The 24,875-nt window shown below is 46.6% G+C and overlaps 1 protein-coding gene across 1 annotated transcript in view; it reads right to left on the bottom strand.

The window, feature by feature from the left end:
• Positions 1-4,585: 4,585 nt before the first annotated feature.
• Positions 4,586-24,875, bottom strand: part of ADRB2 (adrenoceptor beta 2) — a 32,929-nt gene continuing 12,639 nt past the window's right edge. Inside the window, exon 2 of the mRNA XM_069868988.1 lies at positions 4,586-7,657. Within this exon, the coding sequence (XP_069725089.1) occupies positions 7,623-7,657 (35 nt within the window). The 3' untranslated portion in view covers positions 4,586-7,622. The remainder of the gene's footprint in view (positions 7,658-24,875) is intronic.

Genomic DNA, 24,875 nt, shown 5'->3' with positions numbered 1-24,875 from the left:
GCAAATCTGAGCCCTCTCTTTTCATTACAAGTCCAGCTCTTCTGCATTTGGGGTATGCTAATCCTTCCTGCCCTCATGCATGCTCCAAAAATAGCAGCAGCCAAGCACAGCCTCGACAGCAACAGGTGCCGTGCATGGGCTGCCGTGGCTGACCAGGCTGCTCAGAGCCCACCAGCCACTGGCAAACGTTCTCCAGCACTGCACTTCTCATTGAACCACCTCAGGGGGAAAAAAAAGCTGCAAATAGGTTAAAATGACAGGAGGCATGCGATGAAAATCAGGCAGGACACAATGTAATTTTTGCCTGCAGGTGTTGACAGGTGACAGAAAGTGAAGAAATTGGAGGTAGCCGTTGCACACCAATGTCCCCAGCCCTGCCGGTCTCATTCACGGTGCTGGGGGGACCCCAGGGATGGCTGTGTCCTGGGGGCTGAGCGTGGCATAGCCGGTCTATGCAACAGGAGAACGTCTGTTCTCTGGATCTCAATCACTATATTGGATCTTCAGGCTGTTTACTAGAACCATCTGGAGTTTGTACAAGGAGCAGCATGAAATATTCAACTACCACCACAGGACAGTGACATTTAACTCAGGTTAGGCACAGTTTGGGGATCAGAGAGTCAGATTCCATCAAAACCATTGTTTTCTCAAAACCCGCGATTTCTGAGTACACTTTCATAGGGGGTCTCTGAAACATGGCAAGCTTCATTTTCGATTGATGCATTCATTTTGCTTTTGTGTTGAGAATAAAAGAAAACTGAAAACTTTCATTTCCTCTGCATTTGCTTTGTCCTTGAGTGCACTTGTCTAAATGACACTGAGGGTTCTCATTTCCGTCCCACACCACACCTCCTTTGTTGTTTAAAAAAATAGCATAAAACTCCCACTCCCAAGGGCGTAGCAGAAAGTGGAACAGTCAGAGTGTCAGTGCACTCAGCATTAGAAAGGGGAAGGGGAAAAATGTGGCAATAGAGATGTGACTTATTTGTTTTTTAAAAAGAAACATCAGAAATTATTTTTCAAAGTTTCAAATATTCCCTTTAAAAATCAACAAACAACCTTCCCAAAAAATCTGCATTTGCAAGCTTGCTGCTCATTGTGCAATTGCTTTCTGGTTCTACAATTTTTGCACATTTCTTCGAAGAAGCCACAGCTGATGCTCCTGCTGGGCTTGCACAGCAGTCAGGCATGTGTGGGGAGCCAGATGGGAATGTCCAGTCCCCCAGAGCAAGGCGCTACTGTATTTGCTGCCCCAGGAATGCTGGCACCAGTGCCAAAATACACCTCTGCCACAGAGCCAGGTCCACATTCTAGCACCGATGGAGGGCCACTGTAAAGGCTGCAGAAAGCAAAGCAAGTGGCCAGGGTTTGTCTGACCAAATGCAGATGTCTCTCGCTGAGCTACTCCAAAGCAATTTTGTAATCTCAGTAGAAAAATAACCTGTCTAGAAAGGCAGTTTATCCTAGCATAGGATAGTCATAATTTCCTGATGTATAGCTGACCTGTGCTTAACCAAGGTATTCACTTAGATGCTATTTGCTACCCCTGGGATGTTTCCTCTGCTGATCTTTTATTCTGGTTATTAACCCCTCTTGCCTATTGAGACCTTGAGCTTTGCTGAGCCAGACCCTTCCCCACATGGCTCCAGAGCCATAGGCTCTCTGCCTTGGTTTTCTGGTTGCTATTGCTGTTCCAAACACAGGCAATAATCATCTTCACCCCAGATGCCTGTACAGCCTCTTAATTGGCTTGGGTGGTCTTTGAATGAGGATTAACTCCTAAAAGCACGGGCTCCCTATGCAGGCTGCAGTCAAGACTAGCAGCAAAATAGTTAATGGTTGTCAACCACATTAGATATTTCTCTACTCCTTCAGTTTTCAGTCACAACAGTCTGTAGAGAAACAGCATCAATAAACCAGCCTGTTGTTTGTAATGCCTAGATACATTTTGCTGTTATTTTTTTGTTTTAATTACCATAATTGCCATTTCTGTAACACCCCTTCTTCCCGTTTTTCATTTCCTGCTGTCAGATGACAGTCTGGTCTGTGCAGATTCACATTTTCATTAGGAATTTGACTGACAGACACATACAAAAAGAAAAGCAGACAAATAACCCAGCCCCCATCTCTTCCCCAACTGATGAGGCAAAACCATTCCCCTCAGCAGAGGGATTCAACAATTGAAGTCTGACCTCTTCTATCAATATCCATGGAGACCAAAACAGAGCATCCGGGGTTTGAATGTTCTCCCATAATAATCAGAATGATGGTAAATTACCAGCACAAAGTTATTTAATCCAATATTTATTGGGATTTGTGCCTATAGAATTGAGAGCAAATGTGTCTGGGAGACCCAGAAATCAGCTTCTGCCAGATGGGGCTGATGGGGCTGTCGGGAGGGGCTCGGGAATATTATTGGTGCTGTGGCAGCAGCGCCCTTCAGGGTGGTGCCAGACCAGGGAAGCGTGACCAGGAAAAGGGATGCATTATCCAGAAGGCATATAAGGCAGGAAAGCACTTGCTCCTTATGCCCAGCTGTGTGATTTTTAAAAGGATGCTAAGAGATGGAGAATCATTAAATAAGGGCATGTGGCTGCATCTGGGAGCAACTGTGGCTCTTGAGTCAGTGTGGGACCTGAGCAATGATTGAGAGTACAGTCCCTTCAATCCTCCTCTATCCTCCTCTATCCTCCAAGAAAAACCATGCCCAGAAACAACAGGGCACTGCAGGAATGTATCCTACAAGAGTTGGTGGGTTCCGGGATACCTGCTTGCTTGGCAGCTAACAAAATGACCCTAAAAGTTGCAGCTGGAGCAAGTGAACATTTCTTTCCTCCTATTTTGCTGCTGGCTGCACATGAAAAGACCCTGACTTCTCTGTAGCCTCTGTGATTTGCCAGGTAGTGTGAAAGCTAGCCAGATGTGGAGGTTTTTATTAACCTGTTTACATTTGTAAGTTATGAGGCATCTCATCTGCTACAAGAGGTGACAGTTCCAGAGCCTTGAATGAACAAACAGGTCAGAAAACAAGGAGGAAAGAATGAATCTGCTGCTTGGTGGGGTGGAATAGGGTCATTTGATTCCTGGAAGGATTAAACTGACTTGTAAAATAGCCCCATTCAGACAACAGCATTTGCAAGTGTTGACATCTTAACTTAACAAGCTTCTTTACCAGCCATTTGAGAAAGTGATTTTATATGCTGCTCTCAAGAGTTTTAAGTTGCCATAATTCATGTTCATACCGCTAACCATGAAAGGATGAAGAAAAGGTTTATTGCAGTTATGTGCTGCAATAATCTCCTCACAGCTCTTTTCCCCAGATTGCTTTAAAGCTTAGGAACTTTAGAAACATACTTGGATGCATCCTGGGATGTCTGGAGGCAGTGGGGTTGTGTGTGCTCTTGGCGAATAAAACTCAGAATTCATCCAGTCCCAAAGCTCAGGGCTGACCCCAGAGCTCAGTAAATCCAGATACAAAGTCTGTGAGATGGAGAAAATCCATCCTGTTAGCTTACTGGAGGTACTTGGGTCTGCACATAGCTGGCGTGTGTGTGTCTGAGCCATAAGTGACTCTGGAAATGTCCTTACAAAGCAGGGGTGAGGTGTTGAGTTTTTGTGGTTCACGGTCACGCTAAAAAGTGATGGTATGACACCATGGAGACCTGAACACAGTTATGCGGCAGTTCAAGGCTGTTTCTGCTCCTTGATAAAAGACGTACTGAATTCCCCAGTCAGTTCTATATGCAGGTCCCACCAGAGGAATGGTTCCCAGGCTGCGAGGACCAGACGCGTGAATGCTGCAACCAGAAAACAGACTGCTGACAGACGCAGCCCAAACACTGCCTTGAACATCTTTATGTATTAGGGCACTGCAGGCCCTCCAATGTTTTAAATTGGGATGATTAATTGCTTAATTATGAATTCAGTTGGAAATGTGTCATTTTGATTCTTTTGTTGTTTGGGGATCAAATTCTTCCCCTGACAATTGCTTCTGAAATGCTGTAATGTTGTCACTGCCACCCTGCCCTACATCACCGGGGAGAACAGCTGGGGATTGAAGCAAGGACTTATGGACCCTTCTGCTCTAACACTGATGTGATGTTTAGGCAAAGAACTAGCCCACAGGACCACACACTGCCACATGGGAGACTCCAGATTCCTCTGTTGTCATCCTGTGAAACCCTTGGGAGATCCAGCTCCCTCTTTTATGTGCCTTTTTCTCCTCCTTGGTTTCTTTGACCTGTCCTCCTCTTACTCTGTTCCACAGCATCTGCAGAATTGCCACCTTCACAGGCTGCCTTGCTGTTGCTTAGCTCCTCTCTAGCCTCATCCCACAGCCCATTTCCCACAGTGCCTGGAGATATTGCAGTCTGTTACCCAAGCTGCTCTGCTGTACTTTGTGTTTTGCTTTCCCCTGGCTGCTCTGCCCGCATTCAGCCTCTCCCCCAGGCAGCCCAGCACCTCCCCACCAGTGCACCCGGCATCTTCAGAAGCACAGCAACTTTCCACTTCCACCATTCAGGTGCAGTCCCTTTCGCTGGCACCACTCAATAAATAGCATAAAAAAGAAGAGTGGGAAGAGGAGGACTTTTCATTCTTTATTTGTAGAAACAATTTGTTCAGTGAGAAGAACAGAGCTCTTACAATCATAATGGTGCTCCAACCGAGCTCTGTACACAAAGACTCCCCAAGCAAGTGCTGCACGTGCACTGAGCCTGCTGAGCCCTCGTGCTTCTTGCAGGGTGTGAGGCTTCCTCTGTGCAAAGATGCAGCTCCAGCTCACAGACACGATTTCCAGGTAGCAGATACCACATCTCCCTGCCACTGCAGGGATCTCTGTTCCTCACCAGTCCCTGGTACACCTGCACAGGTAATACTGGAGCATCACCCACCTCCATTGCTCAGCTTGGGTTTTGCTGAGATGGAGACTTTGTTGAATGCTGTCCCCAGCAGGCGTTCACTCCCTGTGGAATATGAATGCTCACTGCCAATGTCGGTTTACTTCTGGACACATCTCTACGTCTGCGTCTTTCCTGCACCCCACATGATTTGCAACAAGAGAGCAGCTCCACAGCCGCTGGGTAGACCAGGCATTGCCAGAGGTGCTGGCTGCTCTACTTGTGGGTACAGATCCCTGACAAACTCTGAATTAATAGGTTCATTCTGTGGCAAACTATGGGAAGAACAGGGAGCAGCAGCAATCAGGGAGACAGAAAGAAGAGGGAAGAGGAGTACAGGTCAAGTGGTAGAGCCAGACTGGGACATAATGAGCAGCAGGTATTTGAAGAGCATCACTAGGAATAATGGAATGAAGTTTTCAAGAAGAAATGCAGGTGGAGTACTAATAGCAGCTCTTGAGTTGGACTACAGAGCAGTCTCCCAATGGACAGCACAATAACCCTGGGGTTAGGGCATTTAAAAATAGACCCAACGCACCAGCAGTAAATGTAATACATTGAACAAGCCTAAAGAGTTATAGGCAGATGGATTTGTAATACACCTCTTACATCTCCAACTCTTACAACTCTGCAAGGAAGCTTTCAGCAATAAGCAGGTCACTGCTTTTGGGCCACGCTGGCAGATTATCAGAGGAAGTGTATTCACTTCACTTACTGCAACCTGCCCTTGCACATGAAAGGATTTGTGAGAAAAAGAACTACAATAATCCCATGTGTGTCTCTAACTTGAAAACTAATCCCAAGGGCAGCATTTCCAGTACATAATACGTGACCATAGCCAGCCAGGAATCTTCTGAGGAACAGGTTTTGGTTGGGAAATATTTCGATTCAGCAGTCACACAGGTTTGGACAAACCTTGGTGAGGCATCTCAGAGGGAAGGGTATGGGAGAAGCCAGGCTCCCCTGGAGCAGCCGGGAGCCGTGCCAAGGGATGCCCAGCTGCCCAGTGTCCTTCTTGAGCATGGGAACTGTGCGAGCAACAGGGCATGGGAGAGCCCTCTTCTCTGAGATGCAAAGAACTAGCCCACAGGACCACACATCAGATTAAACAGCTGGCTTGCTCTCCCTTCCCAACAGAAGTTTGCCCATCCTGCTCTTAATTCTTGGAAGACCAAACTGCACGCTTACCCCAGGGAAAGTATTTCTGGTTTAACTGCAACCTTTTCCTCCTGCCAGATCCAGCCTTTTAATAGCATACACCTGCCCTTTGCCCGCTCTGGTCACATAGACACACAGCACACACTCCTCTCCATCCTCTCTCAGCTGTGGATGTCTGTGGGGAGGGCGCTCTGTTAGCAGTTTTGCATCAAGCAGCAAGAAAATAAATAAATAAATACGATTGCACATGAAGGAAGGGATTTACAGCTGGAAGCCTAAGTGAGAAGGTCTGTGTTGAGGCTCCCAGCACAGTTCAGTACCGGCACATTTTGCCCAGGCCTCTGGGAGCAGCTTGGTGAAGAGAGACCTGCAGGCACCCAGCTAGGCATGACAGTATGCAGCTGGGACACCATGTGCAATAGGAGGTGAAAATTTTCCTATAGTTTTGAATTGGTTTCTCCTACAACTCTCTGTCTGAGTCTCCATCACTCCCTTGATCTCTGTCTCTTTCTCTGCTGAATGTGTTTTTTACAATCCACGATACAGAAGCCAAGTGCTACAGCTTGGCAGGAGCCACAGCTACAGGAGAGGGATGATGCTCTATAATGGTTTCGGTCTGTGGTGTTAAAACTTGTCTCCCAAGTGTGGCTGGTTGTGCTAGCATGTGACTGCTCACATATCAAAGGACTGTCAGGCTCAAGCCTTTCTCTGCCTGAAGTCGTGGCATCGCAGTTGCAGATTTGTTGGCATAAGGTGCAAACAAAGGCCATGTTACAGCTGCACTGTGCAATGTCAGCCCTGTCTAGCAACAGCAATGCACAGGGCAGCACGGTTGTGCACTGGACAGGATTTGCCCTGTGCTAAAACACCTAAGTGTGTTTGTAGGGGTCTGTGCCCCACAGGCAGTAGACGTAAGCCTAGAGAGAAAAAGAGGTAGACAGAGAAGACACTAGAAGGAGAAACAAGCACAGAATAAATCAAAGAAATCTTCCACACTCCTCCTCTCCCAGTCTTGGTCAGATTCCTGTTTCATCTGAAGCCCCAGCCAGCACATGGACAAGCAGCTGTGAGCATGTTCTGTCGCCTGACCTGACCATAAGGCAGTGACCCTTCTGTGCCTCTCCCAAACCAGCCACCGGAGACGGCCAGGTGGTCCTAATACCCCCTTTCCCTTTTGAAAGTGCTTTCCAAGGATGCTGTGCCAGCGAAACCCATCTACACCTTTTGTGGCGATTTGGACATTCACCTCCTTCAGCTCACAGGGCTCCTGTAGCCTCTTTCCAGAGCCAATTTCATATACAGTGACCCCTGCAAAGTGCCTCTCTTAGTGCCGGTCCCCAGTCTGTGTCCTCTGAGGCTAGTAGAGCCTTTCCTGGTCCTCTGGTTATCCTTCATCAGCTTCTTCTTCAGGCAATGCACAATGGGCTATGGGTTGGGATGAAGACATTCGCCAAGGCAATCACTTCCCACGGCATTCCCGGGCTCAGAGAAGCAAGGTCATTCTCCCACTCAATCTCTTCAGAGCTCTCTTGAGCTCAGGATGGTGAGGAAGAGATGTCAGCCCATTCAGCTCTCAACCACTCCTGGACACCCAGGGATCTCTGTGGGAGAGATATAAAGGAAAAAAAGCATTAATCTATGTGGTAAAATTCAGGGTGGAGGAGGGATTCAGACACTGAAGCTAGGAGAGAGACTCACTGGTCCTGCCTACTATGCGCCACATCCACTAGCTCTATCTTAGCCTTCAGCCACCCTCCCCAGGTGCTATTGAACACCCCCCTGAAGGAGCTGGTGGATGAACACACACCAGGAGCAGCCCCTTCTCTCCATGGCCAGAGCTCCCATGCCACTGCAAGCTGATGTTGCACCGCACTGAGGTAAGTGAGCTTCAGCTCCCACATTTTGCAGTGATGTTTCTACAGTGCCATTGCACTCCTGAGTTGTGTGAGCGGGATGATCAACAGAAGCATTCAGCCTGGGTTGCATCCCCAGGACAGTTTGGTGTAGCTTGGTGTACCTCACCAACGATTTTCCTGCAGTAGCTGCCAAAAAGCAAAGCTTCTTTGCATGAAATAATTGGAATAGACAGATGAATCTCTACATACACACTCAGGTCAGCTGCCCATGAGATAAGAACATATTTCCTTCTGGGTTTAATATCTGTGAATCTACGAAAAGGAAGAAACAAGTCTTTTTCTTGAATGTGGAGATACCTGAATGACAGACACGTTAGATGGAAAAATGGGAAATTAATCTTGAGGCAGAGAAAGGAACAAGCACTGGATATGCCCGTGCTTTTATTTACTTGAAAGTGGCATTTTAATAAGTACATGCCAGATTACGGTCTGAGTGTGTGTAGGTAGAAAGCATCATTTAAAACCAGAAAGGAACTGCAGAAAGAAAAAAACATATCTGTTCTTTGGGAACACAACGCCTCTCTCAGAGAAATTCTGGATATCCAAAACGAAGCTGTATTTCTTGTGAAAATCAAAGATGAAGTTCCAAGATGACAGAGATTATTTGGTACAGCATCAGTTGACAGCACCTCTTTAAAAAGGCTACTCATACTCTATCTGCCCTGCAAAGTGTGTCTGCTCACCTTTCCTCCCTTCCCTCCTTCCTTCCTTCCTTCCTTCCTTCCTTCCTTCCTTCCTTCCTTCCTTCCTTCCTTCCTTCCTTCCTTCCTTCCTTCCTTCCTTCCTTCCTTCCTTCCTTCCTTCCTTCCTTCCTTCCTTCCTTCCTTCCTTCCCTCCCTCCCTCCCTCCTTCCTTCCCTCCCTCCTTCCCTCCCTCCTTCCCTCCTTCCTTCCTTCCTTCCTTCCTTCCTTCCTTCCTTCCTTCCCTCCTTCCTTCCCTCCTTCCTTCCCTCCTTCCTTCCCTCCTTCCCTCCTTCCCACTGCCACAAAGGATCCTATTACACTTTGCAAAGCTTTCATTGAAGAAAGAAAAATCTTTTACCTCTTGCATTTCCTCCTCCTAAAAAACCCCATGTAGATTGCAATTACTTGTACTGGTGCAGCCTATGCAGTGAAGTGTGAGCTGGGGCTGGCAATCATTATACACTGAGATAAGGAGAAACTGATTTGATAAATCATCTGGATTTAGATAATTTGGATGTGTTAATTGCTACTGTTCAGTTTGTACATGGGGCACGATGTCATGTAGCACAGAGCTGAGGACTAGCTGTTCAACCAGGGAGGAAAGCTCTATCCAATCATCAAGTAAGGGCGATGAAATCAGTGACTTTTTGCAATGCAGTATGCTAAACATGCTGGAGTTTTTCCAGAACAAAACTGGAATCTCTGAGCGAAGCTTCTCTGCCCTTTTTTAATTAGCTTGAAGCCAAAGGACTCGTCTTCGACTATCCTATAGATGGAGCTTGTAAGCTGACAAGAAAACTGCAACCACCCTGTAAATTCCCAGGGCAAAGCCACGGTTGTAGAGAGTTCAAAGGGGAAGGAGGGGGAAATTATCTAAACAAATTGCACGTCTGCGTTCAGGAAAAATTGCCATGAAGCAGAGCAAGGTTATGTTTCTGATTCTGCACCTCTCAGCCCCTGTGATTTAAATGACTCTTTTCCTAATTGGAAAGAGCTTTATGCTCCACAGTGGTGCTACTAACCACTCCAATCCCCCACAGGCCATTCCCCAAAGTCCCCTAGTTCTTCCTAGGCACCCAAATAAAGTCTTTGTTTCTTGATATAAAGATATTTTATGACATGATTACTAAAATACTGACTTTCTGGTGTTCCTAATCCAAACCACATGCATGAGTTTTGACAGGAGACAGAAGTCCAATGTCCTCTTCCTGCTGCCCCATTGGATGAGCTCTAGTTTCTATGGCAATAATCACAGTTTTGTTTCACTAGTGTTAAACTCTGCTGCTCCCCGCCAGTAAACACATTGGCTTAGTTATTCACCACTAGCCAGAACAAAACGGGTGGGAAAACTGGGACCACGCTTCCTTAGCTCTCATTTCATCTCCACAGGGCCACCTTCCAGCCAAGTGCATGGACAAGGAGGTGAGTGTGAGCAAGGTCTCTCTGAGGTGCCCAGCTCACAGGTTCAGCATGTGCTGCTGAAACTCACGTCTGGATCTCGGAGCAGCTGTCCATCCCCATGGCTGTATAGCATGGATGTGGGAACCATTTCATCCACCCAGCTGGGGCTGCTTGGGACTGAGAACATGGAAAATGCTTTTATTTCTCCTGCCTTGTCAATTATAGCTGTGGCTCGGCCCTTGGAAAAGATGTGGAAAGGGATGGACTGCAGTCCTTCTGTAGTTTCTGAGGTTCTCCTCCTGCCTCCCACCTCTGCCAGCACAGGAGAGGCTGAGGGGTGTGTAAAGCATGGCTTCATCTTTTTTTAAAAAGGAAGAAGGTGAGGGCACAGTTTCCTGAGACATCCATGGACCTGTTCTGCTCTGTGGCACCTTGTGGTTCACTTGGACCCTGTATCAACTTACTGGCTTTAAAGCAGTTACGCCACACATGGCTGCATTTCACTATGTGCAAACTGAGCCTCTCAGAGCGAACGTGTGCTATTAAAAAAGAAAGTCACTTACGAACAATTAAGAGATTGGCTAGATGCCAACAAAAGAAGAGTGTAAATCAGCTTGTCTCCACTGGCTTTAATGGAGCAAGGCTGATGGACTCTGAGGCGACAACTGGGCTCTCTAGCTTCCTGAGGAACAGCCACCAGAAATCCAGGCCCTTCTTGCCAAAGTCTCTTTAAAGAGCAAGGTTGTTTGGGAAGTCCTACAGCTTCAAGAGGAAATATCTGTTTCTTGTGTCCTTCTGCTTAAATCCACAGTCTGCAGGCTGAAGCCACGGAAGAGCAGAGAGAGGGGCTAGCACCCCGTTTTACAGCCAGGCTTTTACTTCTAGCCCTTCAGAGACAAGGTGGGAAATTTGAGGGGAAAAAACAAGGATTAACACCCTGAATGCTGCCAGAACAGAATGCCTGCAACAACTGCTTGTGTCCACTCAGAGGGGAAAAGTGTAGCCAGCATTCCCATCCCTCCAGACTAGCCCCAAGTACCAGCTGCAAGGGCAGCTCCTCCATGTGCCCCACTATCTTCAGCTAGGACCATCACTTCCCCCATGGACCCACTTGGTGTCCGTCAAGAGCTGCCTTGCTCTCCATCATCATCATCACAACACAAGCCAAATGACCATTTTTATCCCTATATGACTCTTACAGAATAGTGACAGGCAATGGAACTAATTACTTTACATAGGAGTATTGGTTTATCATTTCTTTTCATTAATGGCCTATTACATGGAACTCTTTGAGACCGAGACTGTGGTGAAGGTAAAACTCATTTCCATCAAAGTAATGCCAGTGAAACCCATGGAATTGCTCTCCATCATCTTAGAGCAAACCCCAGCCTGCTGTTCAGTAACACAGTTCTAGGACATGCTAAGCTCAACTACTTCTGCTCTTGCTCTGGTGTAAATCAGCAGCAACATTCTGAAGTCAAAGAATTCTAACTTTCCTTTACGTTGCCATTACAGCACTGACGTCAGTGGAGCAATTTCAGATTTATGCTAGTGTCATTGAGAAAGGAATTAGACCCAGTTGATTAACACCACTGTAAAATCAGTGTGAAAGGGGAACTGGGTTTGCAGCACACAGCTCTGCCCAAGCACTGATGGAAGACAGGGCTAGCCCCCCAACTAACAGCATAATCTGAAGAATCCTTATTTATTGCCTCCAAATGGTCTGTGCACAGAGGAAGGAGGTTTGGAAGATGGCAATTAAAATAAACAGTAGATCACTTCTCCTAAACATCTGCCTCGTAAAAGCAGAAAATCAGATGTTGCCCTGGAACGCATGCTATTTGCTGCTCCGAATAACAGAGGGAGGACAGCTCGCCTGACCTCTTCCAACATTTCCTCTGCCTTGAGATCTGAATTCCTCAGGGTTCACAAGTCAAAACATAATTTTCAAAACAAAAGTTGGCTGGAGAAACCCTGCAGCCTCTGTTCTTGACCAATGCCTATTCACCTGTGAGAAGCTTGGCTTCGCTCACAAGCTGAACACACCAAGACAGATGGACCACCCGCAACCCACAAAGCAAGGATGTGTGGAGACAGGCCACATGCATTTGTTTTGTTAACTGCGTAGCCAGCTGGGTATCACTAATTTACATTCCCTTGTTTTGTTTCAGCAGAGTCCTAGAAGACGTGGAAGACTGATGATGAAATAATTTTTGTTCATTAGTCATAATACATCCCAGGCTCAAGGGCAGTCGTTCTGCAGAGTGAAGATTTGATGGGAAAGTAAAAATGACCATTTTAATTGACTGTTGCACACACCGCTACAGTGGGACTTCGAAGTGCCCCCCGAGGGACAGTTCCCAAGGATTCAAGGGAAGGATGAAGAGAGAAAAGAATTCCCTCCCTGGTCCTAGGCTATAGATTGGCAGTGGAATCTCTTAGTGGTTTGCTAGGTGGTTTTACAGCTCATAAAATTAACTTCACCTAATTTGGGACATGCATGCTGTGGAGTTCTCCAGCCTAGTCCTCTGACTAATGCAGCTATCTGCAAGGCAGCTGAGCTGCTCTTCCCCAAGCATCTACCAGATATAGGGTGGAATGACGGCAGAGATGAAACGAGGTTTCACTCTATACCCTCCCTGCATCCCAAGCAAACAAGGCAATCTGTCAGCCTTCCGTTTACAGTCTCTGCAAATAAACAGAGGCCTTCCAACCCAATAAAGATCAGCACAGATTGCCTCCAGATTCTCCCCTCTTCCCTTTCCTGCCTCTTCAATCTCTTATTGGAAGCTCTTGATATTTTATCATGTTTCAGCAACCTGTCATCTACCATTTGCCAACAATTTTCTTATAATGTTTAAATAACATATGTTAAAAGTGCAGGATGTAAAAAGAATCCTAGGGTGCAACAACACAAAATGAACCATCAGTTGCTTCTTCACAGATCAAGGTAAAAGAAACAGTTAATGCATGGTAAGAAGCCGAGGTGTAACATAAGTACAAAGGAGCCCCAGAGAGCACCAGTCCCAGAGTTAGTCTACTTTATGACCACAATTACTTAAGAAAGGAAAAACTTGCATCTCAGCCCTTTTATTTTGCTGTAACCCAAACCTGTGCCTTATGACTTCTCCATAGTTGGCTGCATGCAGTGATGTTCTGGATAACACATGATGCTGCTACTTGTTTCACTGCAGGGCTCTGACACAGCATCTTTCATCTACAGAGCTCATCCACGACTCCTAGTTACAAGTCACAGCCTTGGGAATGCCTGGCAGTGTCTCTGAACACTTTCTAATGCATCCATTAACTCAGGGGTAGTATTTCTTCCCTGTCATTCTCCCCTGTGCCACTTTGTGCTTATTTTGTACTTCTTCCCCATGAATTCTCCTATGGGACAGGGATTCAGCAGCCAATGTAACCAAGTCAAACGTTGACACAACTTCCCAGTTACCACCAATTCTTAGCACATGTCCAGTTTGATCCCCATTAGCCAGGCATCAATTTAACTCCACATCTCCACTTGTTGGTTATGGTATCACACACCTCTGAAGACCCAAGTCCTCTGTGTCCTTCATCACCAGTTGGAGAACACAGATCTCCCACCACTACAGTATCGCCCAAATCCACCAGGGTCTTGGTGAGGACCACTGGCTTTTAAATTGACCACTAAATCTCAAAATTGGTTGTTCATTTACTTTGCTGAGAAATAATGTCCTCACCAAATTCTAAATTTGAAGAACTTCTTTTTTTCCTGGCAGAGGATCATCAAAGTAACACTGGAAAGTAGCCATAATGTGGAACAGCTGCAAATCAACAGTATTTTAAAAGCTGTGTTATCTTACTTCTCTCTTGTTAGTTTGCCCCAGCTTTTCTGAGGGGTTGTTGGTTTCTTTTTTTTTGATTTTTGGGGAAGTGGAAGGACATTGCTTGCTTTGCTTTTTTTAATCATCGAATAGACTGGAGATGGTTTCCAACAGAAAAACAATTCTCTCTGAAACTATTAAATTAGACGGCAAAATCCTGCAATCCCCTAACAGGAGGTCTTGAACACTGGAGAGCTGGGAGCCTTGTGTAAGGGTTTTCTGGGGTTTTATAATTTTTTGGCAAATAATGATTTTGCCCTCAGCACAAGGCATGTGCTGCTCTTGTGCACTAAACTATTTGCAGTGGACAGACTTCACTCAAATGTTGCAACTGTTAGGCTAATTTTCAGGGCAAGCAGTAGGACTTTAGGAAAGGAAGATACTTTCTGAAGCCTTAATGAAGGAGGTCAGCTCTGAAACATGACCTACTGCATGTACACATGATGTAAGTGTAAAATACGCTGCATGTGGACTCCCACACTCTCGAGGTACAGAAATGTGATTTCATGACTGCACAAAAAAACCACATCCTATCAGCGTTCTGCAGACCTGAAATTATAACAGAAATAACTGCGCTGTTATAACCAAAGCCCTACATGCCAGATAAAGCAGACACTACTTTCGTCTTGTTTTCTGGCACGGTGTAATTTCCTCTACTTAGTGTGATGACAACATAGCATAGATTTGTCCTTAAGTTGGGTTTGCACCTAGTTTCCTACGCAGTTATTTCAATTAATACCAACTTAAAACTAAACAAAATAAGCTACAATGAGCAATACATCCTTCTACCTGCAGGAACAACAGCATATCCACACAGCACCCTTACTCCTCCACTTGTTTCTATACTCCAAACCCTGTGGTGCTGAGATGGGATTTTAGCTCCCCTCTTGCCCCAGTTAAAGGATGCAGCTCTGGACAACCTGTTCTCACCAACTCTGCTTTGAGCAGGGGCTTTGAATGGGATGATTTCAGAGGTCCCTGCCAGCCCCAACTATTCTGCAATTTTGTAAAATACAGCAGGTTGGAGCACTGCTTTTTGCCAGGCTCAGAAGGTCATGAAATGTGAAATAAAGGATATACATGAAGACACCACCATCTCGTCTTCCTGACAGCCAATTGTGAAATAGCAATACTACCTCCTAATTTACCTGTGAATGAAGGAATACTACCTCCAAATTTTCCTGCCCTCTGGGTAGCACGCTGAGCTTTGCAGGGTGGTGGAAACACATTAGCTGCCAGGCTGGCACAAGGGGGCTTCCAGGAGCTGTTTCCCTAAGGGCTCTTGAGGCTCCTAGTGAATTAGAACAATGAGGACCCTTCAGTTAAGTGTCACTCCAGCATTTGAGTGACAAGGTGTTGGCAACATGGGCCATACCAGCTCAAGCAGAGACCCACCACTCACTTCTTTACAACTGTGTTTTGCCTCATGAGCTCAGAAGTTCTCCACTTTCCTGCTACACTGTGATCTGTTGTGTGACCTACTTGCAAATAAATAATCAAAAGAACCAGCCTTTGATGGAAGCTGTTAAGCTGAAGACAGCTGACAGTCTGATGAGACAGCACAGCAGGATTGTTTCTCAGGTTTGACAAGATGAGATCCCACTTACAATCCCACCAAAGAAAAAAAATCCTGCATTGTAAGAAACATTTATGGTCATTTGGCTTCAAGCAATGAAAATCCTTCTCCAGACTTGACGTAATCACTTGTGGAATTCAGGTCTGAACTCTGATTTCCTCCAAATGCTCCACGGATTTCTAGCAAACCTTATAAACGGATTTTGGGTCATCTGTTTAATTGTTTATGCAAAATAATCTGGGATCGGGGGAAAATTCAAAAGAATTTTTATTTTAGAAAGTCCTATAGTATCAAGAGGCAGCTCTCTAGTAAATTCACCAAGCACACAGGAAAGGTCTGTTTTTCTACCACACAAGGAAAACAGGGATATCGTCTCCGTACTACCTTGTGATACAGGGAGACATTTGCATGAGAGGATCCTCTCAGCTCTGTTGAGGGACTCCGTGAGTTGGCAGCAGCCATCACAACATTCCAGTACTAAATTGTTCTTAAAGGTCTATTTTGAGGCTGCCAAGGCCAGGTGGCTTAACAGAAGCCATCACAAAACCTTCGCAGTGCTCTTCAATGCCACTTCCATGCTCTGTTGGTGCAAGGGTCCAACAGGTAACAAGCAGAAGCAAATCTGCTCCTTTTCTCTGCAAAATGCTTCTGTTCAGCCTGCCTGCACTCTGTGTAGCCCCTGGGGCTAGTGTGGGGTTTGTAGGCTGCCTGAGGATAAGTGACTTACTTGTAAACCATTTCCCACATTCGAGGCCGATCCACTCATGACCTCGGGATCAGAGATCATCTGCACTGGAGCCCTGCATGGGAACGACGCCTGTGAGAGGGACAGACACAGAGCTGCACGTGGGAGACAGCAGTGTGTCTCGCACTCTCTCGCTGCCCCTTCTCCCCTGAAAGAGTCTCAAGGGAACCACAGCAGCATCACAGAAGCTCACAGCAAAGCACAAACAGGAATGTTAGGTCTCTGCCTTTCCAAAGCCAGGAGATGATAATGCACCTGGTGCAAATCATAGAATCACCAGGTTGGAAGAGACCCACTGGATCATTGAGTCCAACCATAAATCCCACTTGTGTCCGCACCCCTTGTTCAAGGCTGACAACCATCCTGAAAACGCTCAGTTCAAGGAGGCAGAATTTAGGTTAGAACAATCTGAGGAGCTGTGACTGTCAGTTACGGGTGCATATAGGAAACCATGCAGAGTGGAGGGAGGCTGAATGAGGCACTTCCACTCCCCTCACTGATTGCTGTGCCCTGCTGAGTAGCAGCAACCTGCTTCATACACCAGGAATTCGCAGGGACTGGAGTTTCCTTCCCTGCCAGGGAGAAGCAGAGCCTGGCAGAGCCTAACCAGGGAAGGAAACAGGTGATTTGTGTCCATCCACCTCCAATGCTCCTGCCACCCAGCCTTCCTCTGCACCGCACTTCTCCTTCCTTGATTAAAGCCAGAGTGCGACATGTATTGGGTGCTGATTCCTCATGGTGCCAGAAAGAGTCTGAAGTGAAGCCACATGGAGGAAATGGCTCTTGTGACCCTCCCCAAGAAGGAAGGAGGTGTTCCTGACCGCAGCTGTGGTGTCAGAGTGCTGTCCCCCTAGCCACTGCGAGGAAGGAAGAAGGGAAGGCTGTTTCTATCAACACAAAAGTATTTCCCTCTTTTTCAAAATGGTGCATTTCATCTGCTGATCTCAAAGCAGTTGGGTAAGAAGCATTATGTCCCCCACCCAACAGGTAAGGGGCTAGGATCTGACCAAGGTCGCTTCGCAAGCCAGAGCCACTAGTGGTATAAGTCTAGTTTTTAAATTTCCAATCTTCCGCCAACTTTCTGCACAGCTTTGAGATGCCCTGATGAATGTGGGAGCTAACTCTAATGCTAGTTTATTACTTATATGACTAATGAGGTAATGTGGATACTAGTTCAGAGTCAGATACACAGCAGATGCCATTTCACCCACAAATAAAATTCTTTATGCAAATAAGAATTCCTTATAAGTATTTATTCCCCCAAACTGTGTATTATCCATCTGCTTGACTTCTTCAGATTGGGACACGGCAAAGAGGACAAGGGACAGGGCAGCAGCTGCCTGTGAGAGGTGATTATGGAGAGGTTCAGTTCTTGCGATTTCAGTCGCTCCATTGTGTTACACAAAGTCATATTTGACAAGAGGATCCAGGCCATGGACAGGTCAGAAGCAGCTGTTCCTAAATATAACTTTGGTGATGTATTTTTAAGCATCACCACTTGGGAAGGAAAGAGGAAGAAGTCACCAGTTTCTGTTCTGCTCCTGTCCTTCTGCTGGAGGGGGACCACACTGAGAGATGCGGAGATATTTCAGGGTCTACCCACAACAGATCAGGTTTGTTCGGGGCTCAGGCTGCCTCTGAAATATTTCCACATCTCTGGCTGCGGTTCCCTTCAGACTGTGTGGCAGATTTTAAATGGAAGCTTCTCTGATGAATGGGAATCGAGAGAGAAACTGGTGAAATGTTAATGCTGCAGCAGGGCAGGAAGTGCTCTCTCTTCTCAGGAGTGGTTAAAGCGCCTGTAAAGGTCAGGGTTTCTTTTTTGGAGCCTTAAATTTTGACAACATTTGACCTGGCAAGGTATTGCGGCTGTCACTGGGAAGTAAGTGATATGCTGGTGCCCCTTGGGATAGTCAGTGGCAGCTCAAAAACTTGATGCTGGCACGAAAGTTAATGGCTCAGAAGGGAGCAAGCAAAGAGAACAGGGGAAAGCAAATGCAGGAGGGATGAGGAAGAAAAGCCACAGGTTTTTAGGGTTTTCTTAAGGCAGACTTCGGGGGCCCATATGATTTGCTAGTGCCTGGGCAAAGGCAGTTACGTAAGTGTAAGTGATTCAGCACAACAAAACCATCTGGAGACTGTGAGTCCTTCCTCTCTGGTGGCAGCAGCGACTCTGACTAACAGAGTACGTAAATAACACAAAATCAGTATAAACAGCATGGCCATCCCCGTCACAGCCCCTTCTCCATAGCCATGCTGCACAGTGACTGTCCCACAGGACAGTGGCTCCAGAGAAGGTGGAGGTGGCATTAACCCTCTCTTAGCTGACATCCTCCCTACACACATCCCTAACCCACACAGGGCACATCATAAAGCAGCTCCTCTCCATGCTGTGGCTCTCAGCCTGTTTTCTCCACAGCAACAGTTTCTCACTTCTGTTTCCTAAGACTAGAGAAAGCCTGGAGACTCCTCAGCAGCAATACAAGTAGCCTGTTCTTGACCAGCCAGGGAGCAATGAAGCATCAGAAAAGGATGCTGAACATGGTGGAGCCATGGAGAACTGCAGAGCACAGCACCGCAAATGGACCTGAGGCAGATGGATACCCCCATGATGCTGTCTCCCACCTAAGAAGAAGTGGAAAGTCTTACTTTGAAGATTTAGCAGCATGGGATGCCCCACAGACATTCTCCCCGTAGATTGTTTCTGAACTGCCCACATGCACGGCGGCTTCAGTGTAGAACATCTATTTGCACTCCTTCCCATCCCCTCCTTACGGTACTTAACAAAATAAAGAACGAACCCATTTTTCACCTCACACAAAAGCAATCTTAAAACAAATATGTTCATTTCACTCTGTGTGTGCTGGAGTCATACAGACAAGGTGAGTCCAAGTGGCAATTATCTGCAGTCATGGCTATATCATTGGTGTTTGGAGAACACTGCTCTTGGGAAGCCCTGTGGCTCTATTGTCATATTAAATTGGTGACAACCATATTAGAAATACATAACTATTAGGGCAGGGAGAGAGATGTTGTCCCTGGTTGTCCTATTTTTATCTTGTGTAACAAATATTTTCAAAAGCAGCTCTGGAGCTGAAGTCCCATTTTCAAAATTGCCTTAAGTAATCATTCACTTGTAGATGAGTAGATGTTACATAATGAAAGTAAGTCCAATTCTTTTTCACGTATCCTGCTCACCCACATCAAAGGGTGGAGCAGAGATGTTTGTGCCAGGGCCGATAAATACTCACAGGGCTTACAGGGCCAAACCAGGGCAGAAAATGCTCAGCTTCACCACAGCCCAGTTGACACTAAACTTTGGTTTCCTTCATCAAAGCAAAGCAACAGCCTCCTGAGCAGCAGCTGGCAGGCTAAGATGCTGCAGACGGCTGATGGTATCACAGGGACACACAACACAGCCCTGCAGTGGGTAGCAACCCAGTTCTGCAGTGCAAACAGCATGAAGGCAATGGACAGGAATCCATGGGTGGAGCGGGCATTGCACCTGGGTAAATACAACTGCAGCAAGAAGGCCTGTTTTCTCAGATCCTGGCTTCAAGCTAGTGATTGCACCACAGCAGCCCTCACAGCAGGCTTTTCTGCTTTGCTCTCTGGCAAGCATCTTCTTCAGTGAGTGAGCAAATGGTTGGCATCTGCCATGGAGATATAAGACTTCCCTGGGAGGTGGAGCTCGGCTTGTTGATGATCTCACGGTTTCAGTCATGGTGACCTGCTGCACTTGATGGATGCACTCCTTCCTCCAGTGCCCCTGCCCTTGCCTTCCATCATCAGCTACTTCTGTCTTCAGCTGAGTTTTCAGCCAGGGAGGCTGGGATCACCTAACCCATCCTTTCCAGTGCAAATCTCAGTTGCATACAACATAACAGCAAGACCTGTCCTCCTGGCCCTTAGAAAGGGGTTTGAGAGTGAGGCAGTCCTTGCAGAAGTTAACCAAAGGAGAGGAAAGCTCAGCAAAACCTCGCCAGGAACATGCTGAAATGGCAGGGGCAGAATGTTGAAAGGACAACAGGTTCCCATTTCACTGATTTATTTACTGTAATTTCCCTGCTCTTTAGGAAGGGCCAAACCTTACCTCACATCATCATCATGACCCTGAAGAAATCTGTGAAGTCCAGCTGTCACCTGAAACCCTATTTAAAAATGGATGGTCCATCTGCAGGAATGACAAGGAAGATAAAAGGTGGAGCGGAAGAAACGCACACATATATTAATCTCTACTGTTCTCACCTCAAAAACCAGTCCAGCCACCCCTTTAATCACTCAGTTTCTAATCTCATAATTGGCTCTATTATTAAGAACAAAGCACTCGTTATTTGCATCGCCATCCAGGGATGAAGATGCCTGTGGCGAGAGGCATGGCACAGGACAAGCAGGGTAGGCAGGTGCAGGCATGCCTCTTGAACAGTGATGCTCAGGAGGAAGGACCAAAACAGAATAACTGTGCATAAAGGGATAAAACGGAGAGGATGCAGTCCTAGAAAACAGTGTGCCTCTGGGGTGTGCTGGACTCTTCTGTTCAGGGAAGAGGTGGGCTCCCCATCATACTGCACAGGCCAAACACAGAAAAAAAAATTTTGAGTGGCTTCTGAACATAACAAAGCCATCCCTATGTTCACACTACAGGGGAGGCATCCTCCACAGATGCAGAAGATGACCTAGCGGGTCTAGTTTCTATTAGTCATTCATTTGTAACAAGCAGTAATTGGAACTCCTGGCTAAAATCACTGGGGATTTCCTCAGGCAGAGCTATAGCTGGACCAGGCTTAGCTGATGCTGTCATTAGCATGTGTACAGAAAATCACCCATTAACACCCTCATTGATGTTCTGGATGCAATTGTCTCCTCAGACTGGCTTCTTGTGTCACTGACAGAGCAATGAGGCATCCCTGAATGAATCATACAAGAGGTAGGGGGAAAGGAAGAAAGTTCTCTGCAAACACAACCCTCTTTGTCATCAGCTGAAGGAAGGAAACTTAATGCGTAATTAAGGTTAATGAAAATGGGGCACTTTTTCAGGGGATGCAATCACTTTTAGATTAGGCAGGATGATTCAAAACTACCTGACAAATACAGCACAAAAATGGCTGTCTACTGCTATTAAGCAAGGGTTGTCCTCTTGCTGCAAAGGGTTGTCTTGTCCTTTGGTGATCCCGCTCTGGCCTCTGGCCTCTCACCCTCTCCAGTTGTGAGGTGTAATGACCTATAGGCTGTCTTACAGACAACCTCACCCTACCCTAGATAAGCTTTAGCAAAGTAACAGAAGGGTTTAATTGTTAAGTGAAATTGGATCAGGCTGAGGTTCAGCTTCCTGCTATGGAAGCCAAGAAATGACAATATCTGTCAGTTGAGAAAAGTCTTCTCTCCAAACTCCTGGACACCACTTGCAGAGACGCTGCCCTCCCATGTAGCTGGCAAGTTCCATTTTGCAGTCAAGGGCACCAAGGCATCAAGATGTGAGATGAGTCACCACAGCAGAGCGAGGACCTCAGCTCCCGGTTTCTAATCTAGATACTGCATCGTAGATGTTTGTCACCATGGTACATGGTGATCTTGTCATGCTGTATTTCTTTCTACAACTCAACAAGCACCTCACATAAAAGCCTTTGTGCTTCAAAGAGGATTGAGGTCTTGAGGAATTATGTAAAAAGCCTGAGCAAACATTTTGGCACCAGCGAGTCACATGCGTTTCAATTACAGCACAATCACTACGCAGTGACAATAAAATCCAGACTGCTTTTCAGGGACGGCTATGAACACTGGAGACTGGGTTTATCTCCGTGTTACCCCAAGGGCACCTTGCACAGCAAGATAATTCCATCCCACGGATAGGCACAGATAGGATTACACCCCTAACACGGCCAGGGTCCTGCCCAGGTCCCAGTCCTGCCAGGCTCACACCTGTCCACAGGAGGTCTGACTGTCTTCGGGGCACGGTGCAGCTGCAGACACCTCTGGAGCTGCTCATGGCAAAACCAACTCAGCAAAGTGGTATTAACGCTAGCCACACGGCACACGCTCCTGTTACCTCAAGTACTGGAAACAGCATGGCTGTAGCAAGGCAGATCGGTTCGCTGCACTGACAAACGTGCATGATGGGCATACTAGGAGTGGTGAGCTATGCTGACTTGTCCCTTCCAAACCATAGCTGCTGGCTGGCACATCTTGTGTTGTGGAGACACCTCAAGATATTAAATAAAAAGCAAACTAAGAGCAGCAAAACTTCTGGGAGCGATGCTGATGCCAGAGCCCAAGCAGCATCCCTGTTGCCACCCAGGTACCCAATCTCTTCCCACAGCTCTCCTCCTGGGAAAACCCTGTCTCTCCACTTGCACCTCACAGCTCCATCTCCTGCTTCTCGCCAGGGCCATCACTGTGCTGGATGAGGGAGACGGCTGTCCCGATTTGTCTCTGTACCTGTCAGACACGCTCACTGCAAAGGCACGCGTGCTTGAGAATGACAGAAACGCCTGCTCCACACCCTCCCTAATTGTGCCTTGGCAGGCAGCAGAGCAGCCTCCGAGAAGGAAGCAAGCTTGCTGTTCATGTTAGTGAAAATCATTGTTCTACACAAAGCTTTGACAAATAGGGAAGGAACGTAGGGACTGAGAGGAAATTGTGAATTATTGCTTTGTATAATCCTGCCTTGTGCCAAGGATTGTGAGGACGCTTTCCAAACACACAAGTTTGTCCTCATGTCTTCTACAAGGAAGAAGATAAAATACATGCTTCAGGAAAGAACCTGGTTGCAGGACTCAAATGCCTCAGCTCTAGAAGGTGAGAGTCAGAAAATAAAGGAAGTAAAAGATACTGCATTAAGGTACGAACATCAGGCTGTCCATTACTGGTTTTCTCTGGGCACCTCTACCTACAGGTGGAGACTTCTAATAGAAAACACATTAAAAAAATGGTTTTATTACACCACCTTCTAATTCTTTCAGCATTCATGGTCATCAGAAGTTAAAACCCCTGGCTAACGCCAGCTAAGAACAAGCAGGCACTGCCTAAGCGTGTCTGCTCCAATTTCCAAATCAAGATGCTGCTGTCCCCAGCTATGGCTTTTATTTATTATAAAAGGCAATGTATTTGGCAGGGACTCTTCTTGGCCATTTGATTTGTGGCCCTCTGAGGGATACTTTCACTAGCACTTAATCCTATCCACAGAAGCTCTTTCTTTAAAAAATGCAAGGAGAGATTGACATATTTTTCACTTGACTCCAGCAGAATTATGCTGGGAAACTCTCTAATTTCACCATGAAATAACACAGTGTTTGGCTCCCAGGTGCTGGATGAAGCCCTGTGAGCTTTGTTTTATTCCTACATAGCATTCAGAGTTGTGTGGGTGCCATGGTGCCTGATGGGAGTGCTTGGTTCTGAAACCTCCAGAGGGTTTATTGTCCCTGCAGTCTTGAGTAGTCCTGTACCTGTTGTCTCTTTGTCACTCACCTCCACTTGAAACCCCCTCCCCGTTCCTTCCTTAGTTCTGAATGCCTCGTCCCAGTTGATTTACTCAGTCATCAATAGGGACAAGGCTCTGCCCACTAGCATCATCTGAACACCTAACTTGGGCCGCTTAAATCCTTACTTGCCGTTTACAGCTGCAGAGAGCTTTTCCTTGCATACCAGTTGCTTGAAATGAACTAGCATCCCATTCCCAGAAGAAACCAAACCCTGCATAAGGTACTGGCAAGTAGGGGATGAACAGTCCACCTAGCAGCCTGCCTTCCCTCTGAAATGCTCAGCTGAGGCAGCGTTCAGACAACGTCTCCCTTTATCTCTCACTAACCCCTCTGGGTTAGTGAATCAAGTGCTTGTTCTGTCTCAGGTGGAAAAATTCCAGCTCCAGTTTGTCACCGTTCCCTGGCGCGGTCCCACTGCATGGCCACCTGGCTCAGCCCGGTGAGGTCTGAAACTACCTGGCACCATGTTTTCTCACCATGCTCATCGCTCGAGTGATTTGGGTTTAAGCACAACCCCACTGCCCTGTGCCAAGTCCTGCCCCACCAACTGCCTGCTCCCTGTCCAGGTCACCTTCCCGAGGTGCTGGCTTGCAGGGTAAGCACTTCCAGCACTGGCTTTGACAGGCAAGAGGAATGAATAATGATTTGAGATAAAAATATTTGATGCCATTTACAGGTAAAAGAATGTTTTAATTTGGTTAGTGTTGTTTTTCCCTTGCTCTTCCTGAAACTGGAATCCCACTGCAGGAGGTATCATGGAATGAGGCTGAGGAAACCATCTTTAAAAATAAAACAACATTCACCTCCCTGGTCTGGGAGGATAAATTAGACTGGACACTTGCCTTGGACAACTCCCCCAGTGCAGGGAATAAACTTTGCATGCATCGCCTTTCTAATAGCCATCTTTTCACCCACAGTTTCCTAGCATTTCTGTATCACTGAGAAACTGTTCCCTCTCCTTTTGTCCTGCCACATTCCTCCTGCCAGATCTGCTAAATCAAAGTCATCCTGGCTGAAAGCAGACAAGGAAACTACTAATGTAGGAGGGAAGAGGCACCAGTCAGGCTGCCTGCACTGAAATTCAGATCCCACTGTCACAGCATTTTCCAGCTCTGTTTCCTCTCCTTCTGCAATCGTTTTCCATCTTCTCCCTCTTC

The sequence above is a fragment of the Phaenicophaeus curvirostris genome, chromosome 15 (assembly GCF_032191515.1).
Source record: "Phaenicophaeus curvirostris isolate KB17595 chromosome 15, BPBGC_Pcur_1.0, whole genome shotgun sequence".
Classification (NCBI taxonomy): domain Eukaryota; kingdom Metazoa; phylum Chordata; class Aves; order Cuculiformes; family Cuculidae; genus Phaenicophaeus; species Phaenicophaeus curvirostris.
The sequence above is the reverse complement of the archived record's forward strand: the minus strand, read 5'-3'. Positions and strand labels throughout refer to the sequence as shown.